This window comes from Carassius gibelio, chromosome A2 (assembly GCF_023724105.1).
Source record: "Carassius gibelio isolate Cgi1373 ecotype wild population from Czech Republic chromosome A2, carGib1.2-hapl.c, whole genome shotgun sequence".
NCBI classification, from domain to species: domain Eukaryota; kingdom Metazoa; phylum Chordata; class Actinopteri; order Cypriniformes; family Cyprinidae; genus Carassius; species Carassius gibelio.
Window position 1 is genome coordinate 21,878,189 of NC_068372.1, and position 27,007 is coordinate 21,905,195.

Below are 27,007 nucleotides of genomic sequence, written 5' to 3' on the forward strand. Positions count from 1 at the left end.
TAGGCTTCACAGTGAGCAAAGTCTATGTTTATGTGGTCACATCAACCACTGTGTGACTCAAGGGGTTAACAAAATTATCTTTGGGAAAGGGACTCAACTCACTGTGCTTTCAAGTAAGTGTAGATCAAGCTTGTTTCCCTGATTGGGTCTTTTTAAACAATGTAAAATTTTAAATTGTTCCTTTTTTGATGCCATTTTAAACCATGTTCCTTTTTTTGTTAAGTGGTTTCTGAGTAATTAATATTCCTAGAACATTTAAACAGGAAAAATGTTCTGATTTAAATTAATTGATGAAACTGACCAAAATATTAGTAGTGTAAATCACTTATATCATGGCAAGATGTCAAGTCTATTTTACAGTTGTAACATACTAATTGTATAAAATGTTATACACTGATAGATTCTTAGTTATCAAAATACTTTTTGTAATAGTAAACAACAACAAAAAATACCCTAAAAATTGTGTTAAAAAATCAGTTATTGACATTATAAAGTGACTCTTCACTCCAGTGTTGTCAAATGCTAGCTTCTCAAAGCTGTTCAGCACTATGAGGATGTCAGTACTTTTTTATACATGGTGAATGACTGTGTGAATGATCAAATTAGAATATCATTTGGCAAAGGAACAAAACTCATTATACAGTCAAGTAAGTTGCAATATCTATTATTCAGTCCAATACATAGTTAATAATGTCAAGTAGACATGTTTTTTATAATAATAATGGAGAGCACAACAAATACTTTGTAATTTGCAAAAACAAACAAAAACAAACAATCAATCAGCAACAACCAAAAATATGCTGTCAACATAATATCAAATAATTCAACTCAATAGAACTTTACAAGGTTTGCTGAAAGCTCAGCCCTTTTTTTGTGTTTAATTGTAAAAAGCGAGTAATATTAATATTATAATAATATTTAATATACATATAATAATATGTAATATAATAATATAATATTTTAACAGTTCAGTATTGAACCCTACTGTTCATATTGGCTTGGGCTGTCCTTGCAATAAATGTACTGTGCTGTATTAATGTGTGAATCCTGGGGGCAACAAGATCATATTTGGGACAGGCACCAAACTAACAGTAAATTCACGTAAGTTCATTGCTTTTTACAATGACCATAGGACCATTTTCTTTAAGTTTATTTAGAAACACAAATAAAAGCTATCACAAATAAAAGCTGTTTGTGAGTAATTAATCAAGTAATACGTGTAGTATGTATCCTGTAATAAAACATGTTTTTAGTACTTGTAATGTACTCTTAGTCCAAAGATATTTAATACTTTGACTAACCTTAGACTAAACTTTCTAAACTGCTGAAATAAAATTTAGTTCTTAGGCTCATGATAAAAGACTAAAAATAGTTTTAGTCCTTTTTTTAGAAGACAGAAATCCATGTAGATTAGAAGGATGTTGGTATTTGGTACAGAGTCAATAACTGTGTGAATAACCAATTTAAGATTGTCTTTGGCGAGGGGACCAAACTTAAAGTACAAGACAGTAAGTCATATCTTTAAAATTTTTATACTCATTCACTCATGTATTTACTGTAAATACTCACATGTATTTAACTTAAAATAGTATATTCGATGGCTGTATTGAAAAACTGATGAAGGGCTTGGACCCGAAACGTTACACATGGTGAGCCATCATTAAAATTGCTAAGGAGCATTTTCTGGTGTGCGGACTCATTGTTTACCTTTGCAACTACTTGCCTGCCCATCACCCAGTTTTAAGGTTTAGGATGTGCGTGCTGTACCTTTAAATTCTAGTGCATGTATTGAAAAACTTACAATGTAATAATATGTATGAATATGAACAAATATTTTTATAGACATTATCATCATTACTGTAATGTTTTATCCTTTATTTAAAAATACAGTATAAAGGAAAATACCATTCTGTGTGTAGTTACTGATTTGCAAGGATTTGGAAAAAATGCCAATTTGAGAGAATAATTGTTATTTTTTTAAATCATCTTAGACTGATCTGTGTAAAACGAACAACAAATGAAAAACTAGTTTTTAGGATTTCCATCAGCTTAACTCCAGTACGAAACTTTGAATCTGGGATCATCAATCATCTTTTTTGTAGTACATCCACAAAAATCTATAAAATCTTTGTAATAATCGCATATAACTGATGTTTAACTGATAATTTATAACATTTTCTAAACTAGAATTTAGGTGATAATAATAACTTTTTATCCCAACCAAAGAAATAAAAACATACTTTATCTGGAATGATTATATGATTAGCCACAGTTATGTGTATATGGTCAACAGCTGTGTGACTCAAAGTGGATTTAAAATTATATTTGGAAAAGGCACTAAGCTAAATGTGTTTTCAAGTAAGTGCAGCTCAGATCTCACAAACATGACATACTATTACATTACATACATAAATTATGCACTTTTAATGATGATCATCAGAACAATAATTATCAGAACAATGAATCAATGGTAATTTCTTAAAAGATTTGAAGGTATCTTCCTGGGAATTAAGTATAGTATTACAAGAAAGTGTTTGAGCTGTAATAGAGGAAGAACAACAACTATTTTGTTATAGAATCATAATAATCATAATAGCTAATTTTTAATTCTAACCCCTAAACTTTAATATAAACTGATTAATGCCTTTGTTATCAGGGTATTGCTAGTTTTTAGTATATGGCCGATGGCTGTGTGAATACTGGAAGTAAAATTTTCTTTGGGAAGGGGACAAAACTTCTTGTTCAAATTAGTAAGTTGTATTTTAATTTTAGTATTGAGTTTATTCTGTAATAAACCCATAATTTCATCAACCAACTGTGACTATGACTATATTGTAAGGTGGGAGTTACTTTTTTTTCACAATAAAAACAAAATGCCATGCATATATTTATCATGCAAACTATTTATCATGTAAAAATTTGGTAACACTTTATTTTAGGGTCGCTTAACTAGTTGATAATTAGCATGCATATTACTAGAATATTAGCCATTTATTAGTAGTAATTAAGCACATATTAATGCCTTATTCTGCATCCATCCAAAACCGAAACTTAACAGCCTTACTAACTCTTAATAAGCAGCACATTATGAATTTATTGAGTGAAAAGTCGTAGTTAATAGTGAATAAGTGTTCCCTATTCTAAAGTTGTACCAAAAATTCTGTTTTTTGGACTTTGGAGTAACAACAACAACAACAACAAAAACAGACAAATATAAAGGCCTTGCATGTAAAGGATAAAGTACCAATCAAAACCATTGTGTGAATACTGGGTTCACCAACAAAGTCATATTTGGGGCAGGCACCAAAACAATAATCAATTCCAGTAAGTTGTTTTATCTTAATCTTTACTTGTTTATTATATAAATAATTTTGGCTGCTGACAAAATTGTTGCGACAGAAGTGTATATGTATTTAAACTACATTAATGTACATTTATATCAAAGTTGCACTTGTGCTACCTGTCCATAATTTTTCCCTTGATAAATCCCTTTTCATAGAGATGAAAATCATCATATCTATAACTAATTAATATATGTAATTTAATTATATTAGAATTTTTATTCTTAATACTTTTTTATTTTATATTTAAATCATTATGTGTTAAATCTAACATGATGGAAAGTGCCCTTGGTACTCATGGAAGTTATCCTTCCACTATGAACCACAGTGTGAATACAAATACTGGTAAAATAATATTTGGGAAGGGGACACAACTGTATGTACAACCAAGTGAGTACAGCCCTCTAATAATAATAATAACATATAATTTTCATAAAATTAGGTGTTTAATTTTAAAAACAAGTCATTTATTATACAAATTTTTGTACCATAAAATATCTGAATTTTTCTAAAGTTTAAAAACAAATAACTCATTGTCCTGGGTAATGTCACAGACATTAGTAATTAATCTAATTATTCATAGAATTTACCACTCATGTCATTTATACATGTCATAGGAAAGATTATGCTTTTATATTTGTGTATTGGGGTTTGTAATTGTGTGACTCAAAATCGTAACAAACTGATATTTGGTCAGGGGACTCAGCTCATTGTGCTATCGAGTAAGTTATGGTTCGATTTGTCTTAAGTTTACTCTAATTGATATTACAGTTCTATAATCCACTGATAGGACAAGTAGTTGCCTGCATGAGATTTTCACTCTTTTTATTTTATGTAATTTATATAGTTTTCTAAAATTGTAATCTATATTATTAAAATGACATAAATATTTGAACTGCATTGTTGAGTGGCTTTAACATCAAAACGCAAGCTGAAGTTTTGACTCAAACTTTTTTTTTTTAAGTATTTATAACACTGGGAGTCACTGTGTGACTGATAACTTTGGGAAACTTTTATTTGCGAAGGGAACTCATTTGTTTATACAGACAAGTAAGTAAAAACGTAATTACATTGGGAAATAATTAATCTGAAAATCAAATAAAAACAAAGGAAATGAGCTTTAAGTAGAACTAGGACTGTCCACCTTTGTTACACATAGTCCAAATAAATATGTAATAATTATATAAAGATATTAACATCAGATTTTATACCTAAATAATGCATAGCTTTTATTTTATGTTAAGAAAAGTGAACACAGAAACAACTGGGAAATTGCAGTTTACTTCTGTTTGCAAGATGGTACAATGTTAAGAATTGTTCATTCAAGAATAACTGTCAAAATAAAACCATATCTTATGATGTGCAAGGTTGACTCATCGACAGATACAGTTTAATATAAATGTACAATTAATTAAATATTTAATCTATTCTAATCTATTCTATTCCATCCAAATGTTTCTTGTACTCCTATATTAGTCTGTGTGACTTCTAGTGTTACAATTACCTTTGGAGGAGGGACAAAATTAACAGTACAATCAAAGTTTTTTTAAGTGTCTCGATTGATTTGAAAGTTTAAGAAAGCAATGGAAAAAGTATGAAAATAATCATTTTACTTTACTCGTAAATTCATATTCTACCAAAATGTGTCAGGCCACTCCTTCAAACAACATTTTAAAAATAATCTGCACAAACAAATATACTTGTTAAAAATCAAGTAATGTTTGAATGAACAACAATAATTAATATTTTACCAAGTAACCTTTGGTAGTAACTCAATTCAATTCAAATTTTGTCAGCATTGTTTGCACTGTAATCAATCAGCTGCAATTTTGACTAGATTCACCAACAAAAATTTACTTTCAGTAATAATTTACTTTGTAATAAATTAAAAGCAATATTGATTGCTCATATTTCATTCCTATTGTTCTAAATGATTCAACGGATTATAGTCCATTTATTTATTTTTGGCACCACTGAATACCAACCATCTTATAAATTGGTTAATTTGATAAGTGTCTAAATACTGCCGAATGTCAGGTTTTTTGTATTTAAAAATAAATACAATTTGATATTGATATATTTTGATTTCATTAAAAATGTGACATTGAACATGTGTAATATTGGCCACATGTAGAGTATTATTATATGTGTGCAAATCATTGTGTGACTAACAATGCTAACAAAATTATATTTGGGAAAGGGACGCACTTATCTGTCCACCCAAGTAAGTAGCAACAGATTTTGCTCATAGCATTACATTTAGATTAGTATACAGATTTATTGACATGGATTTTCCGATATAAACAAGTGTTACATTAATGACATTTATTAATACAATTAACAGAAAGCTAATAGATTCTAAAATATATGAAAATATATGTTTCCCCCATGTTACATTGCGAAAATAACAATTACATTTCATAATATTATGAATTATTGCCTTGCTCTGGAAAACAATGAAATATAGACATAGCGAAGGTGTGACTGAGTTTTTGAGATGAGGTATCGGCCTGTGGGCCTAGAAAAATCAGTTACTTTTGAAGTAGGGTAAGAATTTGTCATATTTCTTATATTTTAAATATTCATTTATTAAAATGACTTTGGTGTCACTGATCTGAGCCAAATATTTTCTAAGATAATATTCAAGTTTTATCCAAGAATCAGGACTAAGATTTTTTTTTTTTTCATTAAAAAAAAAAGTGTAAAAATGTAAAAAACAAAACAAAAAATAAACAAACATATATATATATTTTTAAATGCCTTTGAATTATCTTGAAAATTATTTGGATACACATAAGGTTTATTGTCTATGAATGTACTTGCTAATCCATAAAAGCTAATTGCATAATATGAAATGTAATTAGCTCATTTTCATCTGTATTAAACACATATGCTTTTTGTTTATGAAACTAATGTATTTTGTTTTTTCTTCTTATATTTTACAGAGAAAGTAGAAGATCCTGTCTATTACAAATTTGACAATTCGTGTTTGGCGACCGACTTCACAAACTATACTGCTGTGAAATTCGTAAACGCTACACCAGTGCGATATGCAGAACGGAGTTACTACAGCAGCTTCACCTTTAATCATTCAGAAGAATGCGCGGAGAAAGGTAGGAATTATCAGTAACCATAAAAATAAAAATAAATAATAAAAAAAACCTTTCCAGATTAATTCCAAAAATAATTGGTTGCAATAAATTAATCATCTTTATTCCACTTTCAGCCTGTCAGCAAGGATCATCCAGTGGAAATAATAAATTTGAATCAGGTAAGTGTGCTTTTATTTGCACATTTATAGTCTGCTGTGCATTTCATTTCATTTGCAGTCTATTACTACTAGTCTTTTACTTGAACAGCAACATCCAGCACTGTCAAACATTGACCACACTCAAATAGATTTTAGACTGTGAAACAAAAAAAAAACAAAAAAAAAAAACTTAAACACATTCAAGTGCTGGATTATACCACAAAATTCATGCTAAAACCAGTAGACATACAGTAATTGCATTTTTATTCCGCAGATGAAAAAACCAACTACATGTCACTGGGCCTCTATTGGCTGAGAATTCTCTTTCTGAAGACTGTGGTGTTCAATGTCCTGATGACTTTCAAAGCATGGATGAACTAACGTGAGTGAAATGTTATATCTTGTGACAGTGGGTCTCATTCACTAACTGCATGTTAACACATTTGTGTCTAAAAATATTTTCACTTTAGTATAGTGTCCAATTCACACTAATACGTAGTTGCTTATTAGCATGTCTATTATTAGCATATTGGCTGTTTATTAGTGCTTATAAAGTACATATAATGCATGACATCCATAATCCTACGCAATACCCTAAATTTAACAACTACCTTATAAACTATTAATAAGCAGCAAATAAGGAGTTAATTGAGGCAAAAGTCATAGTTAATGGTTAGTCAATAGTGAGAATTGGACCCTAAAATAAAGTGTGACCAAATATTTTCATACAGAAATCAAGATTTATTAATAGGTTGGCAGGGTAATATTTAGAACCAACTGAAACCACACATACAAAAAAAAAAAAAAAAAAAAAAAAAGACTCCTAGCAGACTGTTTTACAATCATTTAACAAAAATGGTTTGCAAAATGGCATAGGTTCTAAAGATAGTCACTCGCATGTAGTCTTGGTCTATTTAAAAGATATCTGATGAGTGTCAACCTGGTTGTGAATGGCACGCTTGGCTTGAAGATTTTGCCGCAAATGCTCTCAGAATTTTTTTCTACAAACATACAGTAAGTATGCAACTTATATGCAATTATTAGTGAATGAGACCCAATGTTTTATTAGCAAACTTTACAAATTATGTGCTTTTTTGTATGAAGAATTACAGTGCATTATTTGTTTTTCAGATGTCGCAAAAATCCCCATCATTTTTCATCAGTTGGATTTTCAGTGGCTTCAACCAAGACAAAACATCACATTCGACAGCCATCAGAATGGCACTGTTCTTGTCACACGATGATCACTGAATTATGAAACCTATCTCAGTTATGCTATATTGCTTATGGTTTTAAGAATTATTTACTCTATTTGAATGTCGTCTGAATGTTGTGCTTATATAGGCTTTTATAATTTTGGCCCATCTATTCTAGTTTAGGATACAGTAGAAGTATAATATAACACCATGTAATTGTTTCTAATTTAGACATAGCTCATGTTTCATGTCTCTGTATTTTAATGATTTCTACATATCATATCATATCTTTTTTTTTTTTTTTTACTTTGAGGATGTATTACATCTGAAGAGTTTTCTATATAGCTTTTGCAACATATTTGCTTTCACAATCACATTGACTTTTGCTTCTTTTTGACAATAATCAGTAATGACTTTCAGTAATGGCTGTGTATTGCGCAAAAAAATATGAAAATAAATTGCATAAATGACCAAACCGAGTTTTTTTTTTTTAATCACAAGCACAAAATCTAACAAGATGAAGGTCTATTGGTATACTCCATGTTACAGTGAATGTTTTTAGTGTATTGAAAAGACAATAGGTGTACTTGTGTACTATTGTATGCTCTTTTGTAGTTATAATAGTTTGATTAATGCATTCACACTGAAAGGTGCACTTTACATACCCAAATAATTCACTTAACCAAAAAAAAAAAAAAAAAAAAATAAGTATGGAATGCTGAACACTTCATGCACTCAACTGTCACATTTTTTATTGCATTGTGGGGGGGCTATCAGACACTGATGTTGAATGACAAAACGTTTATATACTATATGGTTGAGAACATAAGTACACAGTGTATAAGTGTGTAGTTCATCATTTGGGATGCAACTGATGACTTAAAATTGAATTTAAGATTAAATGTATTGTGTTTATTTATTGAAAATTACTTTATGATTATTGAAATCAATAGATTTGATAAACAGTTTTAAAAAAATGCAATTTTCATTATTAATTGCGGGATTAGATGATTGGTCAACATACTAGTTTTTGCATAGTAACTGCTTGTTAAAAGCATCATACACCAGCTACCCTACATAAACATGAGCTCAATGGTAACCCCAAAACTCAAAATATATAACAACTCATCTAAATCTCCAAATGCCGGAACATATTAATGTCTTCCCCATTTTCATCTTTCCACCAACTTCACAAAAAAAAAACCTATCAAACATGTATACTTCCATTATTCAGACCAGGGCTTGGGTAATTTCAGTCCTAACATGTAGACATCACAACATCTGACATCTTGTCCCCTAGACTCCACAATCTTTGTGAGTATTTGATTGCGACCAGTCACAAAGCATGTTGGGTAATCGGCAGCAATACAAAGGCTGCAATACTTTACAAACTGGAAAATGTATAGACATACTAAAAGGAATGATTATTTACCATCATGGTCAGATGCATTAAATCAGAGTCACATGTATTATAATGAATGAGATAAACAGATTAAAATGAAAAGTTTATGTTAATTGCATTATGAAAGGCAATGAATTTAAATGTACTGTAAGTATTTATGAAACACTTACTAGGTGTACTGAAAATAATATTTGATTTGTGATTTTAGTCTACGTATGTCTATATGGTAGTTTTTTTGTTAAGTAAGCGCATTTGCAGTGTCCACAAGTGAAGCCAAACAACTGTGTTTTGAGTGGACTAGCTTGACAACATGCTAAATATGGTGAAGTAAAGTGACGTGACATACAGCCAAGTATGGCATTTAACCCATCCAAAGTGCACACACACAGCAGTGAACACACACCCGGAGCAGTGGGCAGCCATTTATGCTGCGGCATCCAGGGAGCAGTTGGGGGTTCGGTGCCTTGCTCAAGGGCACCTCAGTCATGGTATTGAAGGTGAAGAGAGAGCACTGTACATTTACTATCCCCACCTACAATTCCGGCCGGCCCGAGACTTGAACTCACAACCTTTGACTTAGGAGGCTGTATCTCCAACCATTAGGCCACAACTTCCTCTAGAAGAGATGACTTTACCCTGACGGGATTTGAACACGCAACCTTCTGATCTGGAGTCAGACACGCTACCGTTGCATTTATCTTTCTATTAAACGTACCATGGGGTTTGAGCAAATAAGATAAGCCTGGTTCCTGAGCTAGTGTTGACACAGCTTTTGTGTTTTGAGTAAACCAATATGTGCCAGAGCTGCAAATGTAGCTGTCCATAACCTACGCATAAGCTCAGTTCTCTTCGGCAGAACGGTAACCACATCAAATTAATAACATAGTGTCTTCTAAATCTCCAGTAAACATGTACATTAATGAGTCTTTCCTCTAGCAAAAAAACACATTTGACTGTTAACATTACCCCTATCATGCAAAGCATGTTGGAAACTGTCTAGGCAGAAATGATTCAAAAAATTAAAACAAAAAATTATTCATGCAAAAAATGACTCATTTTCCAAATGAACTGGAATTGTGACAAAATGTCTAAGAATTGTGTAACTTTTTCTATTTTTAATTATATTGAACAAGATTGAAAAATCATTTTTAAGTACGGTTATCTGACAAGAAATAGGTTTTAAATGTTTTATGTTTTAAATGAATTAAACAAAACATTATTTGTTTACATTGACTTGTTCTTGTTGTACAAACCTAAAATGGGTGTGCAGAAAAGTTAATTGAGGTGAAATTCATTGAACAAACATATTTTTGAGTCTAACCAGCAATAAACACAACTTAATGCAAAATGCAACAATATAAATTTTATGCAACACACCTCCTGACCACGGACCCTCTAACTCTTGCACTCTCTATTCTATTTCTAATATATACTTGTTTTCTTTTTATTTATTAAAAAAGTCTTGGCCTTCAAACACTAGTGTTGTCTATTCTTAGTCTTTTTATTTATTATTAAAAATAACTTGACCCTCTAACACTAGCTCTTTCTGTTTTACTCCATCTACTGTACTTTTTATTCTTTTTATTTATCACAGCACTTACATATTGTTGCTCTTTTGTCTGATTCGTTTGATTGCTTCTGTTGACATTATTTGTAAGCTATTGCTATTATTCAGGACTGATGCACAAAACACCAGGTCCTTGGCTTCAACCCAGTCTTTTTGATGCTGAGTGAACATTGCTGCTTAGCATAATGATAATGTCACAAGGTATCGCAACACATTTGCAACATGGTCACACTGTGTAAGCCGCTAAGTAGTGCATTAAAACAGACCAAGCTCTGACTGCACTATTAAAGATCGTCCTTGTTACACTCCTGGAGCTCATACATACATAATTAGGTTTAGCAAATATTAGGGGTGAAAAGCCACCATCTTATTATTGATGCAGCACAGAGACTAGTGTCTCTCTGTCTTAAGCATGCTCCAAATTTATACAAATGACTGTGCATCTTTGCAGACAAGATCACTCTGGTAACTGGTTTCAAATGCTTGCAAAACCACAGGCTGAGAGGAAGCAAGCTGCCTGGAGTCAACAATGTTAAATCTAAAAATTAGTTTGGCCTACTACAAAACATCCAACTCTAGCTTATTTATGTCTGAGAATGTAACATTTTTCAGTTATTAACAGAATAATGAATAGGACAGGAATTTGATTTCAGTTATAAGGAAGTCCTTACTTGTAGTCTCTGAAACAGTGCCCTTGGTCTACACTCACCTAAAGGATTATTAGGAACACAATACAAATACGGTGTTTGACCCCCTTTCGCCTTCAGAACTGCCTTAATTTTTACGTGGCATTGATTCAACAAGGTGCTGAAAGCATTCTTTAGAAATGTTGGCCCATATTGATAGGATAGCATCTTGCAGTTGATGGAGATTTGTGGGATGCACATCCAGGGCACGAAGCTCCCGTTCCACCACATCCCAAAGATACTCTATTGGGTTGAGATCTGGTGACTGTGGGGGCCATTTTAGTACAGTGAACTCATTGTCATGTTTAAGGAACCAATTTGAAATGATTCGAGCTTTGTGACATGGTGCATTATCCTGCTGGAAGTAGCCATCAGAGGATGGGTTCATGGTGGTCATTAAGGGATGGACATGGTCTGAAACAATGCTCAGGAAGGTCGTGGCATTCAAAAGATGCCCAATTAGCACTAAGGGACCTAAAGTGTGCCAAGAAAACATCCCCCACACTATTACACCACCACCACCCGCATGGTGGATCAATGTTCTCATTCTGTTTACGCTAAATTCTGACTATACCATCTGAATGACTCAACAGAAATCGAGACTCATCAAACCAGGCAACATTTTTCCAGTATTCAACTGTCCAATTTTGGTGAGCTCATGCAAATTGTAGCCTCTTTTTCCTATTTGTAGTGGAGATGAGTGGTACCCGGTGGGGTCTTCTGCTGTTGTAGCCCATCCACCTCAAGGTTGTGCGTGCTGTGGCTTCACAAATGCTTTGCTGCATACCTCGGTTGTAACGAGTGATTATTTCAGTCAAAGTTGCTCTTCTATCAGCTTGAATCAGTCGGCCCATTCTCCTCTGACCTCTATCATCAACAAGACATTTTCGCCCACAGGACTGCCACATACTGGATGTTTTTCCCTTTTCACACCATTCTTTTTAAACCCTAGAAATTGTTGTGCTTGAAAATCCCAGTAACTGAGCAGATTGTGAAATACTCAGATCGGCCTGTCTGGCACCAACAACCATGCCACGCTCAAATTTGCTTAAATCACCTTTCTTTCCCATTCTGACATTCAGTTTGGAGTTCAGGAGATTGTCTTGACCAGGACCACACCCCTAAATGCATTGAAGCAACTGCCATGTGATTGGTTGATTAGATAATTGCATTAATGAGAAATTGAACCTAATAATCCTTTAGTCGAGTAGACGAGTCAACTTACAGACAGTAGGTTAAAGACAAGGCTGTCTGGTGCACTCTAAACAGCAAGGAACAAAGCACAATCAAAAGAGTGGAACGTGGATTCCGAGAGAACCCCCCTACTCTCCCATGAACAGCCCTGTAACTGCAGTGGAGTCATTCAGGTTCCTGGGCACCACTATCTCTCATGACCTGAAGTGGGACAATCAGATTGCCTCCATTGTGAAAAAGTCCAAGCAGAGGCTGTACTTCCTTCGCCAGCTGAGGAAGTTTAACCTGCCACAGGAGCTCCTGATACAGTTCTACTCCACCATCACTGAATCCATCGTCTGCACTTCAGTAACTGTCTGGTTTAGCTCAGCTTCTAAATCTGACCTTAGAAGACTACAGAGGGTAATCTGAACTGCTACAGAGGGTAATCCGAACTGCTGATCGAATAATCGGTACAACCCTCACTTCTATTCAAATACTGTACCTATCCAGAGTAAGCAAAAGGGCTGGCAAAATCACTCTGGACCCTTCGCATCCAGCACACTCCCTCTTTTAACTGTTGTCATTCGGTCAACGTTACAGAGCACTGAGCACCAGAAAGACCAGACACAGGGACAGTTTCTTCCCTCAGGCAATCCATCTAATGAACACTTGATAATAACTGTGAAACACACTACACTATTTATATTTATATTTATATACACATACACTTATTTATCTAACACACATACTTAGTGTACACTTACATTTTTGCATATAATATACCTGTACATACATAACTGCTCATTGTAATATACCTGCACATACAATTGTTAATTTGTTTATTGTCATTCCTTACCTACTTATTTGTATTATTAATTCTTTTATTATGCGTTTTTTGTTCTGTTGCTGTCATTCTCTTGCACTGCGGAGCTTCTGACACTAAAACAAATTCCTCGTATGTGTAAACATACTTGGCAATAAAGTTCATTCTGATTCTGATTCATTCTGATTCTGAACTCATATCTTGACATGTTTACATCACATCACCAGCCAAACAATACTAAGTTTATCTCAGTTACCTTCATGCACACTTTGAATTTGAGTGGTCAGTTCAGACACTAAGTTGTATTAATTTCTCTTTTGATTCACATCCACTCAGTCTGTAAATGCACCAGCTCCACTTATTTATACTGTAAGTCAGTCTGGGATGTAGTTACAGATCTTGTTTTGTCAAAATAAAAAGTTTTTTAAAAGCCTTTTGAACACCTTTGCTTGTGGAATGATTTCACTAGGTCAGTATGCAGTGATGAAAAAATAAATATGAAACTGCACATTTAAACAGTCACATTTGAACAGTTTTTTCCTTTAAACTTAGACCTTGGAAGTGTATTTTGGTTTTAATATTTCTAACTCTTTCAATTACTAGGAGGCACAAGCATTCCTTTTAAATAATTTAAATTTTTAATTACTTATTTACTTTTGCTTTAATAATAAATATATTGGACAGGTAGGAACATAAAAAAGTATCTAGGAGTTATGATATATGTTGTTGTGGAAAGACCTTGTAGATAGTATGTGTAAAAAGGCAAAGCAGAGAGTCTTCTTTGCTATCTTAGGTCCTTTGGGGCGCAAAAAAAAGAAGATGATTTTGCTAATCTTTATGACTGTGATCAGGAGTGTTCTACAGTACTATGATTCAGTTTGATACATGAGCTTTTCTGATAGGTTGAAAACAAAACTGTTGAACCAGACAAAAAAATTGCTCAAAGGTCAAAGGGCAGCCTCTTGAAATGGTATATGAAATATATTTTTGCTAAAAACATTGTTTCTGACTCAAATCATGTGCTACATCGTGCTAATCGTGGCGCTAAGGTCCCAAGATTGAATTGTGTGAGATTAAAACACTCTTTTGTGTATCAAGCTGTTCTAGAAATGAACAAGTCATGAAACTCCACTAACTAATTAGTTTTAGCATTGAAATACAAATACATTAAATACATTTCAGACACTTTAAAAGAAATGTGTAATATATATATATATATATATATATATATATATATATATATATATATATATATATATATATATATATATATATATATATATATATATATATTGTTTTATAAAATGTTTATTATTATTATTAAGTATTTGAAATTATTTTCTTAACAGAGAAGTCAAGTGACACGCTTGCTACCATATTTTATAAATGACCCAATTGTGGCTCACAGTGAACAGTGTATTTACACAGTAGCATTGATAACTGTCGAAAGGTGACTTGAGGTCGCTTCAAGAGTCCCTTCACATGGGACTAGTGGTGGGGCCTCCCCTGTTTGCCTTCATGATGATGATTACAGGTGTCTGCATGAGACCTGTTGTGACAAACATGGACAGGCTATGTTTTGCCATACAAAACATATATCATTTTAGGCCCAAATAAAAAGGAGGGTTTGAAAAAAAGTACATACATACATTAAGTAAATAAAAATAGCATTTATTTTGTGTACATACAGAATAACATCATAGATTGTTATTATTATTATTTATATGATGTTCAGTTTCAGTTATATGGTATGAAGGTTTGTATTTTAATTTCTTTCATTTGTCTATTTTTTATTCTTTTCATTACTGAGCAGTAAATCATTAAATAAGATAATGTATTACATTTGATTTCTAAATTTGCATGTTTCCATGACAGGACTGGCAGCATGTCAGTGAGTGAAGTTGACTTGCTGTAAGTGATCTGATGACCGACGGGAGCAGATTGTTATCATGCTGAGCTCCCGGACTGATGCCTCACACTCAAACCTGTTGCTCACAGGTCTCTCACTCACTTTTCTCTCACATGTGTGTGTTTCTGCGTCTGTTAGTCTTAATGGCTAAATGTTTCATGATCACACCAGAAATAAATGCACAGTAATAATATCACAAAAATGTGATATTATGAACTTGATACAAATAATTATAGAGTTTTAGTAATACGAATGACACAGAACATTAACTACAGTAGGTTATTCTGCCCTCCTTTTTACCTATTGGACATACAATCTTGAGTCTTGCATATTCGTGAAGAAAACTTTAAATGTAAAAGAGAATAGCATGCAACATGGGGGAACTTCATAAATGCACTTTTTTTGTAAATAATGAGAATAATACATAATATAAGGACACATGTAAAACAGACAAATCTATATTATTTATGTTCTCAATATTCTGAGATCAATGCTCTGATATATTGGTGTGTTGAGAACAGGTTTCAGATTCAGGTTCCGATTTAGTCTGAATTTTACTACCCTATGTAAAAAAAAAGCATGAAAATTACAGAATGATGCATAGCTGGAATAATGTTAACATTTGTACACTGTGTATACAACATGTTACATGCAAAAGTACAATATAGAGATTGTGAAAATGCTTTTAAAAGTATAAAAATGTTAAAGATATCACAACTTTTGGAGTGTTGAAATACACAACTAAATTAGTTCCGCAAAACTAAGAATATACTGTATGCTTAATTAAAAAAAAAAAGCAACATCTGTTAATAACGGGCAAAAAAATCGTGCACGCCCAAATTTCTAAACTTGTCCACATCATCCGGGAAGTGTGTTGTGTTTTCCATGGTTTAAAACCAGAGCTGTGTGAAGCGGAAAACCGAGCTCTCGAGATAGACCAGCTGTCAGATCTATGCCTGTAAACCCCTCACAGACATTAAGCCCACATCCACAGCACCTGTTTTCCACACAAACAAAATCACTCACACTTCCTGTTGATGTTTTTCTGTGTCATCTTCAGTTGAGGATTACATAATAAATACTAAAATTTGAATGTAAATACATTAGCATATTGCAATGAAAGATATAAGCATGCAGTTAAAGGTCGGTAAAGCCTTTTTATTTAATCTTATGTATTTTTTTATGTTTATCTGCTTTGTGCAGCAGTCTAAAAGATGTGCTACCTTTTAAAAATTAGTTTCTGAGAATAACATTTTATTAATGTAACACACTATGCAATGTCAAATATTATTTTTAAAATTATTATTATTATTATTATTATTATTATAGTCCAGCTATTTTTTGTAGGCTATTTTCAGTAACAAAATGTAGCAGATAGTTGAAGACAAGATTGTCAGAATAAGGACAGACCCGCACTGTAACTCAGTTTCATTATTTTCTATCTCATCAAGGAGATTGTGTCTGTTGTCATTCTGTTTTATAAGGTATGTCCCATTAGTACACAGACAGTTGAGCACAACAGCCTTGTGACCTTAAATACAGTGCATGAGGTCAGGATGAGCTCATTGCGTCTTTTGCAAAAAAAAAAAAAAAAAAACTACTACAAAAAATAAAAAACATTCATGTTTACATTTTAGGGGCAGGACAATGATGATCCTTAAGCAGTGGCTGTAAAACGTCTGGCCAATTACTATCTTTGATCAAGTCACAAATTATTCACAACAACCTATCCTCATTTTGTTCGACTTTGAGCAAACCGACATCTCTTTAATTACAAGCTTTAATCAAAATAAATAATACTGCTGTAAGCCCCTCGACTGGCATTTTCTCAGATCAGGGGAACGAGTTAAGAAACATTTACTACAAGAGTAATAACACCTAGAAAAGATTTGAAAGTAATTGCAAGTTAATATGCAAATTAAAAGGAACGAGTTGTGAACAATTGTAAAAAAAATAAATTAAAATTACTTGTACATTGTATTGATTTGCTGGTAATTGAAAGTTTTGGCAGAAAAGACAACAACAGCACTGCTTACTAGATATAAATCAAAAGAATCATAAAATCATATTTATTTATTTTTCACAACCAAAAACAATTTTTCAGCATAAAAAATTACATTTAGAGCTGTAGTGTTTGTTAATAGAAAATATAAATCCCAAAGAACTAGGTTAATAACTAGGTTATTCATGGTCTTTTGACCTTTTTAGCGATTTTTGACAGGTCCTTCTTAATTAAGACCGAGCAGAAGGTTTTGTATGTTTGAAAATAGAATATTTGAAACACTAATTAAAAATTATGTTTAATACTGCAGCATTACTTCATCTTCAGTTGCATACATAAATGTTTGTATGTGTAGTCCTTTATCATGATGATGCAGCTAGAAATAATGCTAAATAAAAGTGATAAACAACATAATTATAATTATTTTTAAAGGTCACCTCATACACACTTAAAATACCTCTAGCATCATTTTGAAAGTAAGTAAGAGGGATTATGAAGGATTTGTTTTTAAGTATTTTATTTATTTTAAACATTTTTTAAAAGCAATATTATATTATTACATAATGTTACTGCTTCCTTTTACATGCATATACAGCATAGTTTTAAAGTTAAAAACAGTCAAAGTATGAAACTTCCAAGTACTACAGGTGAATTCCAGCAACCTGGTTATATATGTGAAAGGGGCATTGAACAAAGCAATGTATAAAAAATAAATGCAGTTAGTGAACAACCCCATGGAAAAATCTTACACTCTTTTTCCAAAACTTACAGAGAAAAGCTAAATGGAAATTTGTGTCTTGATACGATCAACCCCTAACTGTTGTAAAACATAAAAAAGTTGACACTTTTGAATATGCATTTAATATGTTTATTCTTAGATGTGTCTTTGAAAATTGCATCCACGTTGTTTTGACCTGAATGCTTCAAAAATTAATTGCAGCATGAAACGTATGATGAAATTTGTCATTTCTTTCAAGTGAATGTGTAAAACTGCAGCATTTGATATAATGTTGTTTTCATTGTGCAGTTCATATCATGATTATTTTACTTTGCACAAGCATAATATTTTTTCATGACGATAGTGTTGTAATGCAAAAAGTCAAGCTATAAATTATGTAGAAATAAAGTGATAAAAAACAAAAACTACTTCAGCATAATTATTATAAAGTTAACTAAAGCTAACCTTGGCATCATTTTGAAAGTAGGTAAGTAGGATGATTTGAATCAAGGGTTAGTATTATTTTCCACAGGAAGTGGGTGCTGTGCAGAAATAAGACATGATGCCTAACTTCCTGCCTACGTCACAGATGTGTGTGGTTGTTTTTCTCTTCTGTGAGACAAGCAAGACAGGATGTGTGTGTGTTTGCGCATGTGTGTGTGGGTGGGTGACAGAAATGAGGACAGGAAGACTGATGCATGCACATTTTGCAGCTTGCAGAGAAGAAATGTAGCACATGCATGACTTTAGTCTATAATATGAACCTTATAATCTGCAATCATGTAGGCCTAGTTTACCTACAAATATTGAGTTAAAATACACATTTCCTCTGTCATTAAAGCATTTACACTATTCCATATACTGTATATATTCTGTGTATTGTTCATTACCATTATTGATAACTGAAACAGGGGGTGTGATTAGTCATAAAAGTACATCAAATGTACTTCACATATAAAAGACACTGCAAAACAGAAAGAATGATTTATCATTTCTGTGACAGATTTTTTCCAACGCTTAACCCTTATGCTTTTCATGAAAGTGTGATTCATGATCAACATTTTGCCCATTTCAGTTTAATAAGTACCCTTTATAAGATTTACCCATGCAGAAGTGCGGAAAAAAACAATAATAATAAAAATAAACTGTGTTACGGTTTTCAATTATTTATTTATTTATTCTCATTTTGTATTGAAATTTACATTGTGTTTTATACAAAATAATAGTCTGTATTTTAAAGATATCTATTAGTTTGTATATTTTTTTTAATCATTAGTATGTAATATATGCATCAATATGTCATGATATGTGTATGTGCATGCGCATTCATGAGCAAAACACTTTCATGAAGCCTTGTACAGATAACCAGACCTCTAAACTGCCATCAGGCGTCAGTGGTTTGGACTAATTCCTCAGCAAATCTGCAGGACTTCTGATGTTAAGACAGTGACAGAAGCCTCCAACAGAGGGCCTACAGCAGGAGAATCCTACAAACCAAAACTAAGTACCTACTGCCACCTATTGTCATTATTGTAATCTGCAGTTCTGTGCTTACAACTACATGTTGTGCTTAAAAATACACACTAGATGACGCCATTGCATCATTTATCATACGTGTGTTAAAGTCACTTGGTTTTCCTGAAAGATTTGCTTAGGCTTACAGTTGATATTGTCATTGTGTGAAAATGCTTTATGTTCTTATTTAGTCTTGTATTTTCAGCTATTTAATATAACACAATTTATTAATGTTATATACATTTGCTTGCTGCTTTTTATGATTAGTATTGTTTAAATCACCCTCTATATATAACGCAATTCCACCAATCTCTAATTCTCACCATTAAGAAACATTGTGTAATGAGAACAGCTTTCTATAGATTTAACAGTGCTTACATTCCAAAAAAAATTACCTACAGTAATAGCACTAAAAGTGGTTCATTGGCTTGTAATCATATGCAGCCACGTTAAGTGCTATACAGCACCTTAGTCAAATGGTTTTATGTATCATAAGAGGAACCCCATTCTTCTCCTTAGATTTTAGATATGTTACTCCACTCTCTTATGTGTTTATATGTTTGCTATGAATGCCAAATTACTACATTGGCAAAAGCTGTTTTGAATCACTTTTATATGCTTTTCTGATGTCAAAAAGTCTCTTGTTGGTGCCTTGCAATATTTCCTAATAGGTGGGGCTTGGGGGGCAAAAAGGTTGAGTTATTTCGTAATCCTTTCCCCAACTAAACAAAGAGACCAGAGAGTTAGAGAACCTTTAAAGAACTATTAAAGGGCTTAACAGTTTCTTTATACAGTAGAAGCTGTATATACAGCTGGAGCACCAATTGTTTTTGTTTTGTTTTTGTTTTTGTGAGTGTATCACATCACATTCATGCAGTTGTTTTTGTATTTATCTATACTACCAAACACATATATATTAAGCTACAGTATATATCTTGTATATTGTATTATATTGTAAGATCTGTAGTTAAGATCACAAAAGTGACTCACATTTTGTTCTACAACATAAATTACACACACTTATAAATATTTTTGTATTTTATTTATAGCCTATGTATGTACTGTATGTATGTATACAAACAAACATATATATTACAGTATATATTAGGGATGCACGATATTGGATTTTGGCCGATATTCGATATGCCGATATTTTCTAAATAATTTTGGCCGATGCCGATACCGATATATATACAAATATATACTGATAAATTTAAACTTTAATTTTACTGAAGAGAAATCCATGTATCTCTTCTGTACTGATTCTACCATAAATTTATTATTTTACAAATGTAGACAGACATTCACATCTGAAAAACAGGTCAATTATTTCACTTGGAGAATATCGGTTTGGCTCATCGGCAGAAATATTCATATCGGCCGATACCGATAATGGTCATTTTAAGCTTTTATCAGCCGATACCGATGTTGTGCCGATATTATCGTGCATCCCTAGTATATATCTTAAAATGCATATGTATAGACACTCACGGGCAACTTTATTAACTACACCTTGTTAGTACTAGGTTGGACTGCCTTCAGAACTGCCTTAATTCTTCATGGCATAGATTCAACAAGGTGTTGGAAACATTTCTCAGAGATTTTAGTCCATATTGACATCATAGCATCACGCAGTTGCTACAGATATGTTGGCTGTACATCCAAGATGCAAATCTCCCGTTCCACCACATCCCGAAGCTGCTCTATTTGATTGAGATCTTTAATCAAATTACTTAAATCTTTGATTTGATTGTCATGTTAAAGAAACCAGTCTGAGATGATTTGAGCTTTTGTGACATGATGCATTATCCTTCTGGAAGCCATTATGAGGTACACTGTATTCATAAGGGATGGACATGGGCAACAACAATACTCAGGTATGGTGTGGAGTTTAAATGATCCTCAATTGGTACTAAGGTGCCCAAAGTGTGTCAAGAGAATATCCCCCACACCAATTACCACCACCACCAGCCTGAACCGTTGAGGATGGATCCATGATTTCATTTTCTTTACACCAAATTCTGACCCCACCATCTGAATGTTGCAGCAGAAATCGAGACTCATAAGACCAGGCAACATTTTTCCAATTTTCTATTGTCCTATTTTGGTGTTCCTGTTCAAATTGTAGCCTCCGTTTCCTGTTCTTAGCTGACAGGAGCAGCACCCGGTGTGGTCTTCTGCTGCTGTAGCCCATCTGCTTCAGGGTTCACTAGCCAGGCCCACGCCACAAATAAGCTATGGAACAGTTAGTCTAACAGTGTTGGGGTAGAGTACAAAGAGAATGAAGGAGTAGAGGGAATGGGATGACGGTCAATCAGGGCATCTAGAATTGATGGCTCAGAGAGCCCTGGGGTGGGGGTACCATCTACAGTAGATCATATATTTAGGCCAGACAATTAGGATCCCCCGATAAAACCTGAAAGAAAGAGAATGTGGGATAAGGTTGGCTGAATGGATGAGAAAGGCAGTTAAGGGTGGGTTCGAGAGAAATAGACAAACAGTATGGTATGAGGTGGCACGATATATGGAGGTTTCGGGAAGTCAGATGATCGTTTGTGGTGTGGCCCTGCTCCCGAATGTCAGTTAACCATTTAACTCCCTTTCAATGTGTTGTGCATTTAAAGATGGTATTCTGCATACCTTGGTTGTAACGATTGGTTGAGTTACTGTTGCCTTTCTATCATCTCTAACCAGACTGCCCATTCTCCTCTGACCTCTGACATCAACAAGGCATTTTCGTCCACACAACTGCTGCTCACTGGATATTTTCTCTTTTTCTGACCATTCTCTTTTAAACCCTGGAGATGGTTGTGAGTGAAAATTCCAGTAGATCAGCAGTTTTTGAAATACTCAGACCAGCCCGTCTGACACCAACAACCATTCCACGTTTAAAGTCACTTAAATCCTCTTTCTTCCACATTCTGATGCTCAATTTGAACTACAGCCAGTCGTCTTCACAACATCTAGATTATGCCATGTGATTGGCTGTTTAGCAATTTGTGTTATCCAAGCAATTGACCAGGTGAACCTAATAAAGTGGCAGGTGTGTGTGTGTGTGTGTTATACTAGATCTTGAATCTCCCTTTTCCGTCCAATATACTAGAAAATGTAGCATCCTATTACATTCCTTCTTAGAGACAATTTTGATGATTTCAAGTACGTATCATAGTACTGAGACTCCTCTAATTAGATTTACAAATGCCCTGATCTTATCATCTGATTGTGGTTGTATCATTAATTATGGTAAACCAGAACCGGGAACACTTCCCATAACATCCGATGTACTTGCTAAATTGTTAGAAGAATGGCAACTATGCTAATATTAGTTTGTTTCTCTCTTATTCCAAGGTCACCAGATCCAGTCTGTATCCAAATCAGAGGGTCACTGCAGTCACCCAGATCCAGTACGTATCCAGCCTATCTCTACTACAGCCCTGAAAGGCAGCAGAGACCAGGACAACTAGAGCCCCAGATACAGATCCCCTGTAAAGACCACCGAGACAAGACCACAGGAACCTGTTGAGTCCTCTGCACAATGTGACTTTGTTGCAGCTTGGAATTGAACTTCCTTCTGGCCAGAGGAAAACTTGGCCCCTGACTGAGCCTGGTTTCTCCCAAGGTTTTTTCTCCATTCCGTCACTGATGGAGTTTTGGTTCTGTGCTTCTGTCACCTCTGGCTTGCTTAGTTGGGAACACTTCCTTTACAGCGATATTGTTGACATGATTGCAAATGATTACACAGATACTATTTAAACTGAACTGAGCTGAATGATGACGTCACTGAATTCAATGATGAACTGCCTTTAACTGTCATTTTGCATTATTAACACTGTTTTCCTAATTAATGTTGTTCAGTTGCTTTGACACAATCTGTTTTCTTTAAAGCGCTATATAAATAAAGGCGACTAGACTTGACATGATTATTTAGAATACATTTTTAATTTGTAAAATAAACTTCACCTAAAACCAAAATCACAGCATCAATACGAGAGACTTGCAGGAGGTTTAGTTTGTAAGTTCAAATGCAGTGATAGATCTATATGTGAGGCTTACATATAGATCGATAAGTGTGAGTGAAGTTGATGCAGGCAGCTAGGTTGACAGCCAGCAGAGGGAGACATATAATAATAATTTGATATTTAGGCTAATTACTGTAGATTTAAAAAAAAAAAAAAAAAAGTGAAAGTAAAGATCTGGTAAGTAGCTGTGCAGAAGGCAGCAGACATATTTAGTAGATTGAGAGGAGATTGAGAACTGAGGATCTGGTATGACATGATCCTGAATGTACGAGTGTGTCTTACAAACAGAATATTTACGGTAGCTAGATAAGCTAGCTAGCTAGATAGATAGACAGACAGATAGATAGATAGATAGATAGATAGATAGATAGATAGATAGATAGATAGATAGATAGATAAAGTCATGACGTCACACAAAACTGTAACTGTACTGTAATACATTCAATCAATTAATTAGCATTAACAATGTGGTTAATTATTACATTATTATTAGTAAACTATTATTGTGCTGATTGCAATGCATCCCACATTTCTGTTAAAAGAACAGAATATAGTATTTGTTTATTGGCAATTTGAGAAATAACCTTGCACTTAAGCATTCTGAACGCAAGATGGTGGTGTAGGACTAAATATTCAGATTCAACAGTCAAGTTCAGTCGGTTGCAGAGATGGAGATGTGAGCTCGGTGTCATCAAGGTTTAGGTTTCTGTCATGTCTTCCGCTGGAGCTGATGCTACACGTTCTCCACAGCTGTAGGTTCATTTCTGAAGTGCGTGTAATCACGTGAACTTAACTTAAATTAGTTTTTTTTTTTCAGTGAAATAAATAATCTTACCATCTTTATTCAAGTTTTCCCTTAAACACAACACAAACTGTCTCTTTATGCACACAAACAAATGGACAAGGGCTTTTTTTTCAGGAAATCAAAAACTGTGACTGTCTCCGAAAACAAAGCCAGAGTATGCTCATCCTGTGGGTTCTGCATAGTGCTAAATGCATACTTTGTGGTTAGTAAAAACCTCAGGGTTCTTTTCAGTATATAAGACAAGGGGTGTAAGCTTGGAGTAATAATAATTCCCTTTCCCCGATGTGGTTCTAAATCATTTGCCAAAATTTTGGACACTTTCGTGCACTCGTTGTGGCTGCTGCCACTTCTTACAGGACTTTCCAGGATATTAATATCTGAAGATGTTGCGTTTGAGACTGAGGTTGTATTGTTGGTCTTATTCATCCATGGAATGTGTCTTCCATGCTGAAGTTCCCCTCTGGACACCAAAGTAGTGCATCTTGGAAATCGTACCCTTACAGACACTGAAAAGACTGAAGTCAACGTCACAAAATAAACAGAGAAATGTTTACATTTCAAATGCACAGTCACTCTGAATTCCATAAGGGTTTTTGTACAGTGTACGTGTGTTTCCTGTTACTGTGGGCCTCAAAGCACAGTAATACATAGTGGAATCCGTAACTGCTGCAGAGGAGATTTCCAGATGAACACGTTTCTGTACTTTATCAAGATTGATTGACAGACGTGGGACAGGTGGATTGGGTTTTGTCACATATTCAGTATCTTCATCAATCATTATTAGAAGCTCTGGTCTTGATCCAGGTTTTTGTTTGTACCAGTGCAAACTGTCTGTTGAGCCTTCATATATGCATGACAGTGTAATGTTTGTATCCTCCATTAACTCTGTGGTGTTTTTGTCTGGTTTGATTGAATACCCAGTAGTTTCACCTGTGAAGACATATATTTAGCACATAATATTTGGCTTTTAAAGAAAAAAAACAGGAAGTAGTTTGTCATTTTACCCTAAAACAAAAAACTATTTAAACTCATTTCTTACCAAAGTAATTGAAAGGTATGAACAGACAGAGCAACAACATCGTTTTTGTGAAGATTTCTCAAGATCACTGAAAGTCCTCTTCTGTCTTCGGAGACATTGTGCCATTCTTTTGTTTGCAGTGACTTTCCCCTCAGCTAGCTCCACCCTTCCAACTCATATATTACTTTCACACCTTCACACACTTTAGAGGTTCTCCATGTTCTTCCTTCATACAGAGTTTGGTACAAAGCTTTACCATTTAATAGTCTGCATACAGTGTATCAGGAGGTCTGTCATTGGGTTTGCTGAGAACCATCCTTGGAATACAGATTAGTCACTGTTTTTGGTAAAGATTTAATTTGCTGAGAAGACATGTTCTGTATCTAGAGGACACCTCATTTCTCTTGTATTTAAATAGGGATTGGAACAAACTTGGAACTTTCTTTATCACAAGAAAGAATTGTACTACAATTGTGCTGCTTATGTACTACATACTTGCTTACTGAACATGTTTTATTACTGTATATTGTTTATTAGCTCTTTCTAATGGCTATATAATGGCTATATTTAAGTTTTTAAACTGAACATCATCCTGAATGTCATTCCACATTCAGTTTTTGTACAGTGTAGTTGTGTTTCCTGTCACTGTGGGCTGCAGGGCACAGTAGTACAGAGCCGAGTCTTTCACTTCTGTAGAAGAGATGGTCAGATTCATGGTTTTGGCTGCTTTATCAGCCGCAGCGGTCAGATGGAGAGCGGGCTCTAATTTAGGGCTGGTTTCAAAGAACACAATGAGGTGCTCAGGTTTGGATCCGGGATACTGACGGTACCACTGTAAATTCTGAACATTTCCATTGTAGTTGCAGATCAATGTAACATCTTTTCCTGCTAAAATCTGCTTCTCTGTGAAGACTGGTTTTATGATGTCAGCAGCAGCATTCTCTGTTTAAAAAAACAAAGCAAGTTTTAATTAAGAATTTCTAATGGATTCATTCAGATTTTAAACAGTATAAAAAGGAGAAAAAAACTAAACAATTTCCACAGTAATTGTTATGAATCACACACCTTTTTGGAGAGAAAATATAATGAATACAAGGAGCAACATTTACACTAATGAGAGCCTATGACTTTGAGAGTCAAGACTAACAGTTCTCTTCTAGAGTAGGACTGACTCTATTTATGTCTGCTCTGTTTTTAAACCGAGACTGATCTACAGTAGGATGGTTCCTGAGCTCCACCTTCTGGCAGCAGAAAGCATAAAATAGGACTTTTGCTACAATGTCTCATGTAGAATATGGAGTATATGTGCTTTTTAAGTACTAATAAACAGCCAGTATGCTAGTAATATGCTTGCTATTAAGCAACTAGTTAATAGTGAGAATTGGTCCCTAGTCTAAAGCGTTAATTAACTTTTATTTGTTTTATTGATTTCTGTATAATTAATACTAATTTAGTTTCATGCTTGCATGCAGTTTTCTTTCTTCCAAATTTGGCATAATGTTAGCAGGTGTGTTCATACTATGGTGTACTGCTTAACATATTGTAAATTATAGTATGTTTTGTCTTGTAATAGTGGCTTT

The 27,007-nt window shown here is 33.8% G+C and overlaps 1 protein-coding gene, 1 long non-coding RNA gene and 1 gene segment (V, D, J or C); 2 read left to right on the forward strand and 1 right to left on the reverse strand.

Moving 5' to 3' along the window:
• Positions 1-8,262, forward strand: part of LOC128031071 (M1-specific T cell receptor alpha chain) — a 62,065-nt gene extending 53,803 nt beyond the window's left edge. For 2 of the 3 annotated variants that reach the window (XM_052619290.1, XM_052619298.1), the window contains 4 exons: positions 6,287-6,454; positions 6,568-6,612; positions 6,866-6,973; positions 7,723-8,262. In XM_052619290.1, coding sequence (XP_052475250.1) covers positions 6,287-6,454; positions 6,568-6,612; positions 6,866-6,972 — 320 coding nt within the window. In that variant the 3' untranslated portion in view covers position 6,973; positions 7,723-8,262. Of the gene's footprint in view, positions 1-6,286; positions 6,455-6,567; positions 6,613-6,865; positions 6,974-7,722 lie in introns of those variants that run through there. The other variant, XR_008188039.1, reaches the window with a different exon arrangement.
• An 11,175-nt stretch (positions 8,263-19,437) lies between these two features.
• On the forward strand, positions 19,438-23,505 carry LOC128031148 (uncharacterized). Its single transcript, XR_008188057.1, has 2 exons — positions 19,438-19,574; positions 22,934-23,505. It is a non-coding gene; the product is annotated as an uncharacterized LOC128031148 (long non-coding RNA).
• Positions 23,506-26,037: 2,532 nt separating this feature from the next.
• LOC128022755 (T cell receptor alpha variable 25-like) lies at positions 26,038-26,532 on the reverse strand. The segment is given in 2 exon segments: positions 26,038-26,369; positions 26,493-26,532. Coding segments are annotated over 2 exon segments (372 nt in total).
• Positions 26,533-27,007: the final 475 nt, after the last annotated feature.